This window comes from Strix uralensis, chromosome 7 (assembly GCF_047716275.1).
Source record: "Strix uralensis isolate ZFMK-TIS-50842 chromosome 7, bStrUra1, whole genome shotgun sequence".
Taxonomy (NCBI): Eukaryota; Metazoa; Chordata; class Aves; order Strigiformes; family Strigidae; genus Strix; species Strix uralensis.
Genome location: NC_133978.1, coordinates 20269907 through 20284618, shown reverse-complemented (window position 1 = coordinate 20284618; position 14712 = coordinate 20269907). Strand labels below are relative to the sequence as shown.

Genomic DNA, 14712 nt, shown 5'->3' with positions numbered 1-14712 from the left:
GCGGCGGGACGGAGCGCCCGGACGGGGTCGAGGAAGTGGCCGCGGGAGGGACACGCCGCTCCGCTCCGCCGGCGATGTGAGGGAAGGGGAGCAGCCCCCTCCCCGCCAGCCCCGGTCCATGGCGGCCTCCGGTAGGTGCCGCGGCTGCTCGCCCCGGGAGCCGGGGGCAGCGGCGGGGGCAGGCTGGGGCCGGGCGGGCGCTGTTCCCCACTCAGCCCGGCGAGCCCAGGCTCTCCGCGGCAGCCCAGCCCGGCAGCGAGCTGTCCCGCGTGTTTGGTGCCGGTAAGCGGGGAGGCAGCGGAGCGCGGCTCCCTGCCCGCGGCTCCCTGCCCGCGGCTCCCTGCCCGCGGCTCCCTGCCCGCGGCTCCCTGCCCGCGGCTCCCTGCCCGCGGCTCCCTGCCCGCTCCCGCCTGCGGGCCGGTGCTGCTGCGCCGCTCTGCTCGCCCCTGGCGCGCCGCTGCTGGGGAAAGGAGAAGGAGGGTCCCTTCCCCGAGGTGAGGGGAGCCCCGGGGCTCTTCAGAGCAGCGCTGGCTCCTCTGTTCGCAGCCAGGTTGCTGAGCTTTCTGACTTTTCTTGCTTGAGCTCAGGGCAGGTGCTGGCAGAGCTCTCCCGTGTCTTGAGCGCGCTTCGGGTTGGCAGCTCAGCTAGCTCTGAGGGAGGGTATTCTGTGGAGAAATCTGTCCCTGCTCAGCCTTTACCACCTAGATGTTTTTCTGTGATGTTTTGTAGGGAAGTCAGTTCTTCCTAAATACTGCTTTATCCCCCTGTATTTGCATACTTCCTTTTTGGCTATGACTTGATGCCCCTTGCCACAGTGGCAGAGGATCACAAATCAAACTGAGCTAGGTTGCCATCAATGAAAATGTTACAGCTAATGTATATGCAGGCTGGTTAGAATAGAGCTGGGAACTCCAGGGGGAGAGGGGTTTAGCCCATATTGTGTAAGTCTTGCTAGTGCCCAATTTGCAAGTTCCCCTCCCTGCAGGGAAGTATACGTGTTTTATCTAAAAAAGGAAAAACGTGCCATTTTCAGGGTGTGAAGTAACGTTAGTGTTTCACTGAGCGTATCTCCTTGTGATGTAAAAATAAGCTAAACGGAGGCCTCAGGGGACTCGTGGGCAAAACTACTTTTCTCCTTATAAACAGAAGGTGATTTCACAGACACTCTTAAAAGTAAAACAACTTTAGGTTCACATATCATAATGCAAATCTATTGTTCCTATCACTGAAATTTGGTTCACAAAACTTATCTACTTTGATTCTATTTCCTCTTGCTTGTCTGCAGCACTTTAAATAAAGCAAACGTTTTCTTATTCCGAAGTGAGAGGTCTCACTAGGATGTTAATAATTATTGCATGTGATCACTGTTACTTTGTTATGCATTCCAGCTGGGCAAAGAATGCATTCGTTTCCTCATACATCACTTAAATACACACACTTCAGACACTGAAATATGAAAAGTGCTGAGGACTTCTGTTAATGGCTCACCAGCAGCTTCTAACACCTCTTAGAAGCACTCTGTCTTTTAAGAACTTGATTATTGAGACACCTTGGGTTGGGTTTCATTTATATCATAGGCAATTGTCTTTCAGAGGAAGTGAATCCCCCTCTATGAAGGATTGGTGTTTTAGATTGCCATATTTGTGTGTCCTCCATACACACAAATCCCAAAGTAAACTGAGAACAGGCTATGTAGCACTTTTTCATTTAGTCAGAATTTGAGGTGGGTTTGATCTAGCAGATGAAAATAGATCTGCTTGCTACTGCATATGGTCATCTGAGTTCGAGTAAAGGATTTGTCAGTCAGCTTTTTACCCAGTTTGTGGACAATGAGAAGTCATGATCTACTTAGGGATGTGAAAGATGACACAGGAAAGCTGTGTATTAGTAGAGGTCCTGAATTTTCTTTATGGGACCCACAAGAACAATAGAAAATTATTTATGATCTGTAAACTGAAAAAGGTCAAACCTTTTGGCTTGTAGAATGAAATAATAGGTAATAATAGTTGACAACATCTGATTCAAATTTGGGAAGTGTTAAGTGGGAAAGATGTAGTCTTACCCAGAGCTGATATGCCAGCTTCTCGCAGTATTCTTTCCCCATTTCACTGGTAATCAGAACCTTACAATATGGCCATAAGCGACTATCCCATGTTTGCTCTGAACTCAGAGACTGTCACCTCACTATTCCCAAACATGGTCCAAAGATGAGCCTGATTTGTTTGCTTCTCAGAGAGGGACTATGAAGGCATGATATACTCTATCACTATAGGATACTTTTATTTTCTTGCCATGGGTCTTGTGTGATTTTGACAGAATTGCTTCATCCACTTCCATTCTGCATTCACTTTATAAGCTAGGGAAAGCTTTGTATCATGTTCTGTCTCCATGCTATTTAGTCTGTGGGCCTTCCACCTGAATTAAAGGTCTTAGGCATTTCTACAGTACTAGTTTGTAAACTCATCAGTCTTTTATCATTGCTGTATAATGGAGTGTGCAACTAAGCACTGATGAGACAGAGCTGGAAAGGAGTCCAAAGGTTATGGTTTATCATTGCAAACTGCAACAGAACCGCACCTGGATGTATTTCTATGAAATAAATAGCTCAACATGACCTGCAATATTATTTATAGTGCTGACATTTTGTAAACAGAGGCAAAAGTGACTTTTACACCCTAAGTTTAGGAATGCAAAAATGAGGTATTTTTAAAATTTAAACTAGATTACACTTGAGAGTGTGAGAGGTTTTTGGAACGGTCGGCTGGCACAAATCTTTCTTCATCTTGCTATTGCTTACACTGTTCATATCTTTTGTACTTGAACTGAAGGCTTCCTTGTGTTTGTTTTTCCAAAACCAGCCTGTCAAATGCATTGTCACGGCATCCATCTAAGGTCAGGGTTTATAGAAATAAAATGTGTGGTGTTCACCTAGGGATTTTCTTATATGTGCACAATGTAAGGCAGAGTATACATTGTGCTTTAAAGTGTGCTCTGTGAGTTTTTCTGTAACTGATGTGTGAAGAGTTGGGGGAAAAACACCCCGAAACATTCTGTATTCTCCATTTATTACGCTTTTCCCTGAGGACTGGACAGTAGTTGGTGCTGCAAAGGGAGGTATTTGGTTAGAAAAATAATAGCACGATCCAGGAAAGTGAATCTTGTGTCATCCACCTTTTAAAAGGGAATGTTGCAATTGAAACTATTTCTAGATTTTTGTTTTCTTTGGGACAGTCCCATTGCTGACTTAAGCTTATTTAGCCCTTCAAGACCCACTTCCAGTATTTTTGCTTATGAACATAGAGAGTTTCCTTGGCTCTAAAAGTGGAGTCAGTAACTTTATATCTCAGTTCTCCTTTTAAATGCATTGTTCCTCAGTTTATCATAGAAGTGTAAAAGGCTACAGGAGTTGAGGTAAGAGGGCCTGAGGAGAGCTGGCCCAGCTCTGTTAAGGGGAATGCCGTGCTGGTAGAGCAGTGCTATCTAGCGAATCAGTACCTTTTCTAAACACTAGGTGAAGTTCCCTCCTACTGGGTGCAGAGGCTACACTGCTCTGGGTGATGTTGTCTCTGGGAATATAAATGCTGACAGGGAACTTGCAGAGAGGCTGTCAAGTTTGTGGTTTTTGCCTACGTATCGGAGAAGGGAGGCTTCTTGGATACTTAGTGCCCCTACAGGCAATGCATGTTTAAAATCAATGGCTCCCCCACCCTCTGTCCTTTCCAAGCACAGCTGCTTCCTTTCATTGAAAGACTGGAGAGGGGCCTGTTTGCTAACAGGTTGAGTTACAGAAGCTGTGCTCTTTTTAAAAATGCATGGTAGGATTAGGTGTTCTGTTTTACGGAACATTAAAATGCCCTGGAAGCTGCTGCCACTTTTCCCAGAGTCCAGAGGTGGGACTTCTCCCAGAGAGTGCCAAGGTAGGACTTTAGGAGCCCTGGGCACACCTCAGAGAGTCGCTGCAGTGTCTCTCCGATCTGATGAGCTTGGGCTCAGCTGGCTGTGCTGCGTGCGTGGGCTCTGTTCTTGGCAGACAGTTGTGCTGCCCTTTCCCACTGTATTGCATGTAAATCAACACGTGGCACTGGAAGCAGAAGTCTCTGGTACTCCTCCCTTTCTAGAATAAAACAACTGACCTCCTGAATTCTGCATGGTTTTCCTGTTTCTGCTCATGTGATTCTGTCATCTTTGTCAGGTGGTGTTCAGCCAGAAGCAATATTTTGGTGATAGTGGTGTTCTCACTGGTGTGAAAGCCATCTTTTTTCACAGTAGTTCTGCACTCTTAGCTTAAAGGTCCCAAGGCTTTGGGTCTGTTTGTCTGCTTTATGAGTTTGCTGGATCCCCTCCATGGAGAATGCTGTCTCCTACAGTTTCCTACCTGCAGCCTCCATCTGGGGTTCAGGAGCTGTATTCACACAGAAACATGCAGCCGTCCTAGTGAATGCTGCTGAACTGCAGTGTCTGTGTTCTCCATGGCTAGGACATCATCCTTTCACTGCTAGAGACTTTTCATTTATGCAGGTAACTATAACGCTATTGGTTGAGTACAGAGCTCATCTCTGCACTTCTCAACTCTACGACTTCTGCTCAACTGCAGTTTAAAGTTGGTCATTATATGGTTTAGAGCTGGGGTACCGTAGCCCAGACATCATTTCAGCCTTCATTTCTTAATTAAGGTCTGGGGAAGGTGAGAGAATGGAGTCTTTGGCGGCTGTTGAATTTTAATGAGATGACTGCAAAACCATCCTGTTCAATTCTGGTAAATTCACTCTCTTCAGATGCTCTTTTTGATGTGCCAAATTTTAGGCATTGCCTTCTACTTTAATTAGAAAAATCTGCTTTTGTTTGCTTGCTTCTGGATGGAGATGGGCTGCAATGTTGACACTTTTGAAGAGTCAAACTGGAGTTAGAGGAAGACAATTTACTAATAAGATTTGAAATGCACAGCACTGAAATTTACCATGGGACCAGAGCCGTAATCCTCGAATTTGGGTAAACTTCTTCACAGGTTAATGAAGATTAAATTTAGATTTGGTGGGAGACCATTGCATCATGTGATACTGGTTCAATTTGCATGTGATCTTCTTTGCAAGCTGGAAACAGTTTTAAAAGTGTTTTCATTCCAGAGCCCAGAAATACAGGTGTGTAGGTAGGAGCTGTCTCTAGAGAATTATAGAGTAAGTCACCTTTGGTGAGCGTATTTTGGGCTGTGTTATGGCCACCACTATTGTATTAGTTCTTTCCCTCTGAAGAGAGAGGCTTTGTCGTGCCAAAATGGTTGTGAAACCTTTGTATGACAGTGCTGGGGGAAGGACCCTTAACACAGGCTTGCAAACTCTCTGAAGCCTGAATGATAGAATTGCTGTGCTGCAAGCACTGGGGCTGGTGTACCCTTCAGTTGCAGGCATACTTAGCAGGCAGTTTACTTTCTGGTGCAATGAGAGCAAATGTCTAACACCATGGAAGACATAGTGACTTCCTGTAAGCGTTGTGGGACCTCATTTAAATAAAGGCCTTTCTTGTTTTACGTGTGCTATGTTTAGTGTATACTCTGCTTAAGCATGTAATGATCTGCAGTTGTGTTGCAGAGACCCTGTAGTTGCCTAAAATTATTTCACTTCACGTGCAAAGGTGAGCTCCCCTTTTCAAGCTAGTTTGTTTTGGAGGTCAGGTTTTTATGGGTTTTTTTCCTATCAACATGTTTTAAATCTGTAAATCTCCACATGTGGTTTGTTTCACTTGAAACTGCTTAGGAAATCCCCTTCTTCATAGGAAGGTTTTTGAGAATGAAAAAACTACTTGAATTTTAGTGGGGTAAGTGCAAGAGGAGTTCAGCCGCCCTTAGAACTGCTCTGTGGCTTGTGAACACCTCACTTTGGATATATCTACCATTCTTGTGAAGTGCTTTGGAGCTTCTGACATGAATTATAGGGACAGCCCTGTGGGTTTTTTGCTGCAAAGCTGTGGGTCAGTTCTTGCTTTGAATTTAATCCTCCTCCCTGTGATCATCTTGCACCTGTACAGAAACCCCTGGAGGATATGATGTGCTGATTGTGTACGCAAGTGACGCCACTGAATGGTGTCAGTATCTCCAGAACCTCTTCCTCTTTACTCGGCATGTTCGAAAGCATCGGATTCTGAGCTACCAGCTGGAAGGCGAGTCTGCCATCTCCCACCAGGAGCTGGACCTGTTCAACAGAAGTCGGAGCATCATCCTTTTGCTATCTGCTGAGCTGGTGCAGAGTTTTTATCTCCCTCCTGTCCTGCAGAGCCTTCAGGAAGCTTTATGGCCCCCGTGCAAAGTAGTGAAGCTGTTCTGCGGTGTCACGGACTGTGATGACTATGTGACCTTTTTCAAGGATTGGTCTCAGTGGCAGGAACTCACAAATGATGATGAGCCTGATGCTTACCTTGCAGCTGTCAAGAAGGCGATTTCAGAAGGTAAGGTAGCAGCTGTGGAGTTGTGCTTCTCGGTGAGGAGTTGGAGGAGGAAGATGCGTGATATTGTTTATCCTTATTTTAACATTGGTAACATGTTTTACTGAAATAGAAAACTAAAGCGAATTGCACAACCCTTGTAAACTAGGAAGTTTTGCAAGCCAATTTTTCTATGCCTGGTCAATTGGTCCCTAATTCATGATAGATTACCAGTGACTCATAGAGAACTTCTGAATTTGGAGGTTATCTTAGGTGCCTGGTTTTGAATGCAAATCAAAAATAAAAACTGAATATCTTTAACGTTCTGCCTGTAAATATTGTGCCCTGCATAAAGTTTGCATCTCCCTTTCAAACACCCCTAAAACATTTTGGTTTCCTGATGGATAACCTAGGGCTAAGGTAGCCTGGCTCCTTTGCTTTCAGTCTGGAAGAAGAGAGAGAACAGTGGCTGAGCTTTTATACTCTGAAAAATAAAACTGACCAGAGATTAAACTAGTTTTTCTGACACTTTCTGGCAAGAGTAAAAGTTTAGTGACTGTTTTCCTCCAAACCTCACAGCACCAATGTTTTATTGATTTTTAAATATGATATTCAAACTTAGGGAGGTTTAAACAACATCTCTCTGGATTACTGGTGTTAATGGTTTTACTTAGCACGTCTCAAGGACTGTCAGAGTTATTTTAGGCTGGAGTAGGAGTAAGTTCTGGTGTAGCTGGAGAGTGTGTGAGAGTACAAAAGGATGCCAATCCTGAAATCTCTTCCCAGCGCCAGCTCTTGCTAGTCTCTTCTGACTTGCTGCATTCTGAGTGCACAAAGCACAACATGGGGGAGAAGAAAGACTCCTGCTTCCTGGTCTGCGGGTGGAGCAGGAAGCGCCAGTGTCTCTGTCCTTCATTAGATGGACTTGCTGTAGTGGGAGGTTTCGCATAGCCAGGTGGATCCCTACTAGTGAGAGGCTTTCATCCATCTTGCTTGTTTTGGGCACATTAAAAATCTAAGAGAATTTGAGGTGGAGGGAAGGAGACAGGCGTGGGAATGGGTCAGCTAGAAACCACTCTATCAACTGCTTCTCTCTCTAGAGAGAGAAGCTGTGTTTGTCAAAGGGAAGCACCCAAAGTCTGATTTTTATGCTGGGAAAGCATATCTGTTGGCAGTGGTGCACTGAATGCAGAGCCTTGTTAACTAAAGAGCAGCCTCCATTCTCTTTGATGTTGGATACAGTCAGTGGATTGTATTAAGCTGACCTGGCTCTCTTCCTCCACTTGAACAAGTGGCTCTCCACAGGTGAGCTAGCTCTCTCTGCATACAGCTGGCTGCCCCTTGGCACTCTGGGGGCTGTGCCTGGGGCTTGGGTACTGGATCTTCCCAGCACTTCTCAGAACCCACTCTGTGAGAGGGCAGAGGTGAGTCATGCCGGTAGCGCTATGCTGTCTGAGCAGCCAGGGAAGTACGGCTTGTCTGCCTTGCTGTTTAGTGAGCTAGCTGCCATACATCTATGGCAAAACTTCTTTGGGGTAAGGTACTACAGTCTGACTTTTCACAGTTGGACGTAGAGTCCTTCTGCAGCGGTGTCATTGCTGCTGAAAGTTAGCATGTGCTGATAAAACCTGTGCTTCAGCTTTATGTAAATGGTGTTTTGAAAGGGAGATTGTGCTTTGGATTTTTGTTGTTACTACATAACAAAAAAATCCACTTATTTTCTGTTTTCTCACTTGAACTTCAGCATACATTGGTCTCAAACTGACTGCAGTATATCTTGAAAATATTTGACTGAGAGAAAAAATGAGATAAAACCAAACTCTTTGCTGTGGAGTCTGCTGTAGCATTTTCCAAATTGTTTGGTACACAAAGATTCAGAATTTCTGGACTTCTGTTACTGTTATGGGAGCCCTACATGATGTGAGCTGTCAGCTGCATGCAAGAGTTATGTCAGGCTGTTTCTTTGTGTACATCAAAGCAGTTGCCAAGGTAAGCCATCTGCTGTCACTCTGACTTGTGAAGGGAGAACTTACTTAAGATATGCTGGTTTCATGGCAAAAGTATTTGGATGAATGTATCAGATCCTACCTCTGTGTGGGAATAAAATTACTAGGTGACCCCTTCCATAGTGTGATTCTACAGACCAAGGTTTGTGAATGGCCTCAAATGCAAATGTTCTGATGCTTCCTCTGAAGAGAAGACAACCCCAGGTGTACATAGTTCCCTTTTTGGGTGAAACTGTGAAAACTTTCTTCTTGGTTGGTAATAAAAAATTAGCATCTGCTTTATAGTTTGCTTGCAGCTAACCCCAGCATGAGAACTTAAAGAGTGTTTGTGACAGCAGACCTCTCCCATAAACACAGCCTGCGCTCTTCTCCCAGGACTTCATTTTTAGAATTTTAGATGAAGGCTTTGAAGTCAGGAGCTCTTAGAAGGTCTCAGTTAAGTCCATTCTCTACAGCAGACTGTGAACGTTTCCTAAGGCAGCTCTCAATTCCTACAGCACTTAGCAGAGAAAGTTTATGCCCATATTTGAAATTACTTGCCCGGGTGTATTCCCCTGAGAAGTACTTCTCTCGACACTCATTCACCAGTACTTCTAACAGCAGTGTCAGCACACATTGAAAAATGAAGCCTGATGCAAGAGTGACTGAGCTTCAGCTTCCTTACAGCTGAATCCTGAGCTAGTGGAGCATATGACACAGGACATGGTGAGGGCAAATACCTTTCCAGAGCCTTCACACTGGCCCTGCTCAGGCTATGCTGTTGCCTCTAGTGCAGCTGTTAGGCTGTGGTTTTAGTGCATCATGGGAACATGACACCCCCAGACATCACACGCTGAAAGCTATTTTAAATTTTATTAGTTTAGTACAAATTCAGAAATGAGGAAGCACACATCTAGCCTTGTTGAGAACTGTGTGCTGACACTGACTCTTGCTCTCTTGTAAATCGGGCATTTTTACTTCTACAGTTTCTCAGTCCTGGCAACCTGTGGAGGGCATGAAGGTTTCTGTTTGCAGACACTCTGTTATCTGTGGGGAAGTTTTTCAGGCTATGCAATAACTGTGCTAAGGACCTGGAAATGCTCAGGATGGCACTGTACAAGCCAGCTCAGGGCGACAGGGTATAGTCACCAGTCAGGGTGCAGTGACCAGCCTGCTACTTAAGCCCTGCTTAAGGGCTACTTAAGCCCTACTTAAGTCTGGCTTGTGATACTACACCATGCTGTGCTGTGTGCACTGGGCAGCTGGGATTCTGTGCCACACAGCTGGAGTCAGCAACCTTTCTCTTCCTCCTGTGTCCTCAAAGCTCAGTTGACATCTGTTTTGTATTATGCACATTTCAACTTCTCCAGTTTATTTCAGCCCCTACCTATGGTATCCTCAAAATTTTCAAATTTTCTGCTCTAAAAGTTGATGTTTCAAAAGCATTTACTAATTAATCAATGTCTTTGAACTTTCTATACCCAAGTTAACTCTTGCAGGGAAAAAAACAAGGAAGTTGACATCTGCCTGGGATTGCTAAGGTGATAAGTGAATGTAACAGCAGCTGTGAACTGTGCTGTTGAAGGACAAGTGTAGCCTTGGCTGAACAGAGCTCTCATGCAATGAAATGGACACCAAAGAAAGATCAGTACCAGCAAACTTCTTGCAAAATAGGAGGGTCAGAAGTAGGTGTAAGGAAATATGTGGTAAATATGGAGGACAGTGGGCAGTTAGAAGGAAGATGAGAATTTTGCTGGAGCCTTGTAGATGAGGAAGAGCTGGACTGTTACTCCACCTAGTGAGGGGCTCATCAAGAGATGCCAGAGACCAAGAAAGTGAGCTTCTGTTGGGAGGGAAATGACATAACAGAAACCGCATAAGCTGTTATTCTCCCTTCTGTACATGTCAAGGAATTGAATTAACTCCCTGGCTTTCTTCTGTTGCACTGGTGAAACCATGAGTGAAACTTGAGAGCATATCACAGAATCGTTCAGGTTGGAAGGAACCTCTTGAGATCATCTAGTCCAACCTCCCTCCTTAAGCATGGTCAGATCAAGCAGGTTGCCTAAGACCATGTCCAGTGAGGTTTTGAATTTCTCTGCAGGTGGAGACTCCACAACCTCTTTAAGCAACCCGTTCCAGTGTTTGACCACCCTCAAAGTAATCAAGTGTTTTCCTGTGTTCAGATGGAATTTCATGTGTTTTGGCTTGTGCCCATTGCCTCTTGTCCTGTCAGTGGGCACTATGAAGAAGAGTCTGGCTCCTTTTTCATTCCATCCCATCAGGTAAACATTGATAAGATCTCCCTAAGTCTTCTTTTCTCCAGGCTGAAGTTCCACCTCTTGCAGCCTCTCCTCGTATGGAAGATGCTGTGATCCCCTAATCATATTTGTGGTCCTGTGCTGGACTCAAGCTGTAAAGATAAAGTAACGTTGGAATAGGCTACTCAGAGTTTGAAGTCAGATTGGACAGATGCATAAGATGTTTTCAAGTGTGTCTCAACCCAGTGGGGTAAAGTGGTAGTATGCGGGAGATTCCTTTCAGCCTGACACTTCTGTCATTACTTGATTGCTAACTTTTGGTCATCACTGCCATTTAGGGCTAGAGTCCTAAATTCACAATGAATTTTTAAGTTTGGCAGGAGCTTCTCCTGTTACTTTGAGGGTAAATGATAAATGATCTGTTCAGTGATGCTACATGAATTCCTATTTATTATGTATCTTGAGATTTTCTGCCAAAAGGCAGGTTTTTCCTGGAGTAGATGGCCAATAGTCTTTCTGTGGAAGGGTGTCAGAGTTTGTTCACTTGATTGTTCAGACAAGTTTGATATTAGGCCTTGATGCACTTATGACCTTCTGCTTTACTGTGTAACTATTTCAGGACACAAGAACAATGAAATTCCGTGTTATCTGGTGTGTTACCCTTATACTCAAGATGTCCTGAGGAACGACAAAGCAAATATCATAACTTAGAAGAGTAGTCTGTGGCTTTTGTGAATAAATTTGAACACTCTTTCCTTTCTTTCCACCCCCCCTTAAATGTATGTTAACTCACATTGAATACTTTTAAGGGCAACTTTTCAGTAGAAACCACAGAAGCCCCAGACAGTAACAAAGCTGCACACTTCAGCATAGGACAGTGGTAATCTTATCTCAGGTGCCTACTACAATTCATTGAGGTGAGGGTGAGGGTGCTTTGTACTGTACAGTGGCATTGGAAACTATTCCTCTGACAGTAGCAGCTACTGTATCTGTTGTGCTTTGTCTGTTTCTGGCAGGTAGCACTTCAGTCAGGACTACTCTGTCAGCCTCACACTGAGACTTGCAGTAGTGGAGGGGATGCTATAAACTGAGAACTGCAACCTCCCTCTGCACAGGTCTATTCTGTCCTGAATGAGAACATGTTCCTACAGGAGGGAGCGCTGTTGTGTGATTTCCAGTGCCTGTGAAGTTTGCTGTTGCGTGTGGAGGCAAAACAAGACCTGAATGCTATAGCATTCTTCCCTGTGCTGCTTGTTAAATCTCATAAAGCATGGCCATTGAGGAGCATTGGATTCAGAAAGTAATCCTGCTAGAAAGAGGCATGACATGGCCAAGTACTTTATGGGAAAGTTGTGCCACCCCCTTAAAGGATACATCCTGGAAATAAAGCAGCCAAAAAGAGTTCTGTGAGTTAATTTGACATCCTTGGTCATCTTCTTAGAGAAGGATCATGAAGCTCTGTCAGACCAATGTCTTTATGAAACTACCTCCTTAATCTTTGGCCTTACAGTGAATGGTGCTTTGGGACCTGTTATATTGCTAGAGAGCTAATACTATATCTCTGAGGCTCCAGCTTGTGAGCGAACCCCAGTTCATGCAGCTCTAACTTACTGTGATGTTCCCCTAGCCCTGCTGGAATCTCTTTACTTGTCTGTAGGAGATTCTAGCATTGTATTTTCCTCACCACCTGATCTCTTCAAGCCCTCATATTGTAGTCCCACATCCTCACAATGTTCCTGAAGAGTTTCCAGTCCCATGCATGCAATTGCCACTCTCTGCAAGATCCATTTTGGCCCTTAGGAAGTTCTAGAAACTGCAGATTGGATGTGAATGCATGTGCTGAGTTTGTGATCTCTGCTTGCATCTTCAGAGTCTGTTTGGATATCAGAAGCAAGCTAGAGGTATGAAGGGACATGAATCGATGTACAGACCTAAAGGGACAGAGAAGTGTGGAGCTGGGGACCATTTGATGTTTACTTCTGGCTCTCAGTGCTCTGTGGAGGAATATGTTGAGTAGTCCTATCTCAGAGAATTACATCCAGCATTTATTTCTGCCAGTGTATTGGAGTGGCCTTGAAGACATGAGGTAGCATGATTATCTGCTGTACTGCAGTCCTCCCTCAATCCTTTTTTCTTTCCCTCTTTGAAGAGGTAAAATTAAGTGAATTCTTAAAACTGTGTTTTTCTCTGTTATATTGTGTTGAAATAGAAGATATGCTTCTTTGACCCTGCTCTTTGGAGAGGAACAGGTGAGGTATTAGTCAGCCCTCTGGGTGCAAGGAGAGCCTGCTTCGTTATATGGGAGCTCTGCAGCCTGTTTGGTTCTCACTGCCTGTCAAGGAGAGGAAACTCTGATGCTCTTGCACAGGAGTTAAGGTTGAAAGAACATCCTTGCAGATGCTAGTATGGTTATAAATGACTGATGCTGGAAACGCAGAGACTTCAGAGAGCTGGTTAAAGCAATCAGAGAAACCTTAGCTAAGTCCCCAAGTGATATTGAGATGAATGTCCTTATCCATCTGTAGCAAACAGGACTAAGCAGTTGAAATAGTCTTCCCAGCTGCAGGATGGATGCATTGTGTGTCATCAGAGTGCTTTATAAAGTCCCAGTTTACACCCATTAAAAGCATTATCATGGCTCATCTTTCATGACAGTATGAGATTCAAGCAGTGCTAGCATAGGTGCACACTAGCTTTCTAGACAGAGACAATGAAATGATAGCCTGGACCTAGTAAAGTACAGAAACTGGTGTGGTTAGGAAGCGTTGGGCTATAATAGACTTCATGCACATCACACATAGTAATCCTATTTCTCTGTAGTTTATATTTCTGATGAAGCAGCCCCACAGGTTGCTTTAAGGTAGTGACTAAGCCTAATTCAAAGTATCTGCCAATGTGAATTGTAAGACTTTAGAACACCTGCTTAAAATAAGAGCCCAGTGACCATCACTGATGGCTTCCTCCAAGTTTGGAACCACTGAAGTAATTTCTGCACAATCTTTGCAGAAGTATGTGGTCAAACCAAAGGTGCTTTACAGAGCAGGTCTGAAAAGATGTGTGGGGCAGACTTCAGGTTGTTTCAAAGACCTTTGTTGTGCACTTGGACAGTTGTTTTGCTTCTAGGGTTGCATTTTGTAGAATTTTTATGACTGTTATTACCACAGAAAAATGTCAATGCATTTTCCAAAAGTGACTTGAAAATAACAGTGGATCTTGAGTTTCCCAGGGCAAAGTTTTATCGGTGGCATAGGCTGACCTTAGCATGGACTGCTGCAAAAGAGAGTGGTCTGCCTCATTCTTCACCTTTCGTCTGGCTGGATGATCTGGTGTGGTGTTGGACTGCAACGGTGATATTCCAAGAGAGACTATCTGAAGGAAGAGGGAGGCAAGACTGCTGTTTCAGTAGTAATGTGTCCTTAGATCTACTGAAGCCACTTGTAGAACCATGCCCTCAGTCAAACAGTGATCTACTGGTGGGATGTTTGCGAAGTGTCTACCCAGCTCTCTTAGGTGGAATTCCAGATTTGTGGGCTTTTTTGTGGATAGCCTATTCTGTCATGCAAGTTCTATGCCTTGTGCTTAAATTGAAGCAAGGAGTTACTGCAAGAGGGGAGATAGCCAAGTTGGATGTTCATGTTTCTTGCATGTGGTTGCTCAGGAAGACTTGAATCAGTGACAGATGTAATGTGATTCTTGGCACCCGCAAAAATCGTCAGCCATGCATATACTTTTTCAGTATGTGTGGTTTCCTCCTGGCACAGGTTGTTGAAGTGAACTATTCCAGCCCCTCTTCCTTGAGATTTTCGCCATGTGTACAGTGTCTGTTGTCTGGGCGGCCAGAACTCTGCATCTTCCTCAGAAGCTCTTTCCCATCTCTGTCCTGCTCCCTTGCACCCCAGCTAGTTCTTTAGGTTTATACACTTAATCCTGTCACAAGTTGACCACTAGGCCTGTGGGACCCTCAGGCTGTGAGCTCAAAGAATTATAATGAGTTGGCTTGCAGTTTCTGAACCACAATAGCCAGACATGCTTTTAGCTTGAGGCACGCATAG

General features: G+C 44.5%; 1 protein-coding gene across 1 annotated transcript in view; it reads left to right on the top strand.

The window, feature by feature from the left end:
* The window catches only part of PIK3AP1 (phosphoinositide-3-kinase adaptor protein 1), a 44847-nt gene continuing 30135 nt past the window's right edge, over nucleotides 1–14712 (top strand). Inside the window, exons 1-2 of the mRNA XM_074874752.1 lie at nucleotides 1–131; nucleotides 6022–6438. Of these exons, the coding sequence (XP_074730853.1) occupies nucleotides 119–131; nucleotides 6022–6438 (430 nt within the window). The 5' untranslated portion in view covers nucleotides 1–118. The remainder of the gene's footprint in view (nucleotides 132–6021; nucleotides 6439–14712) is intronic.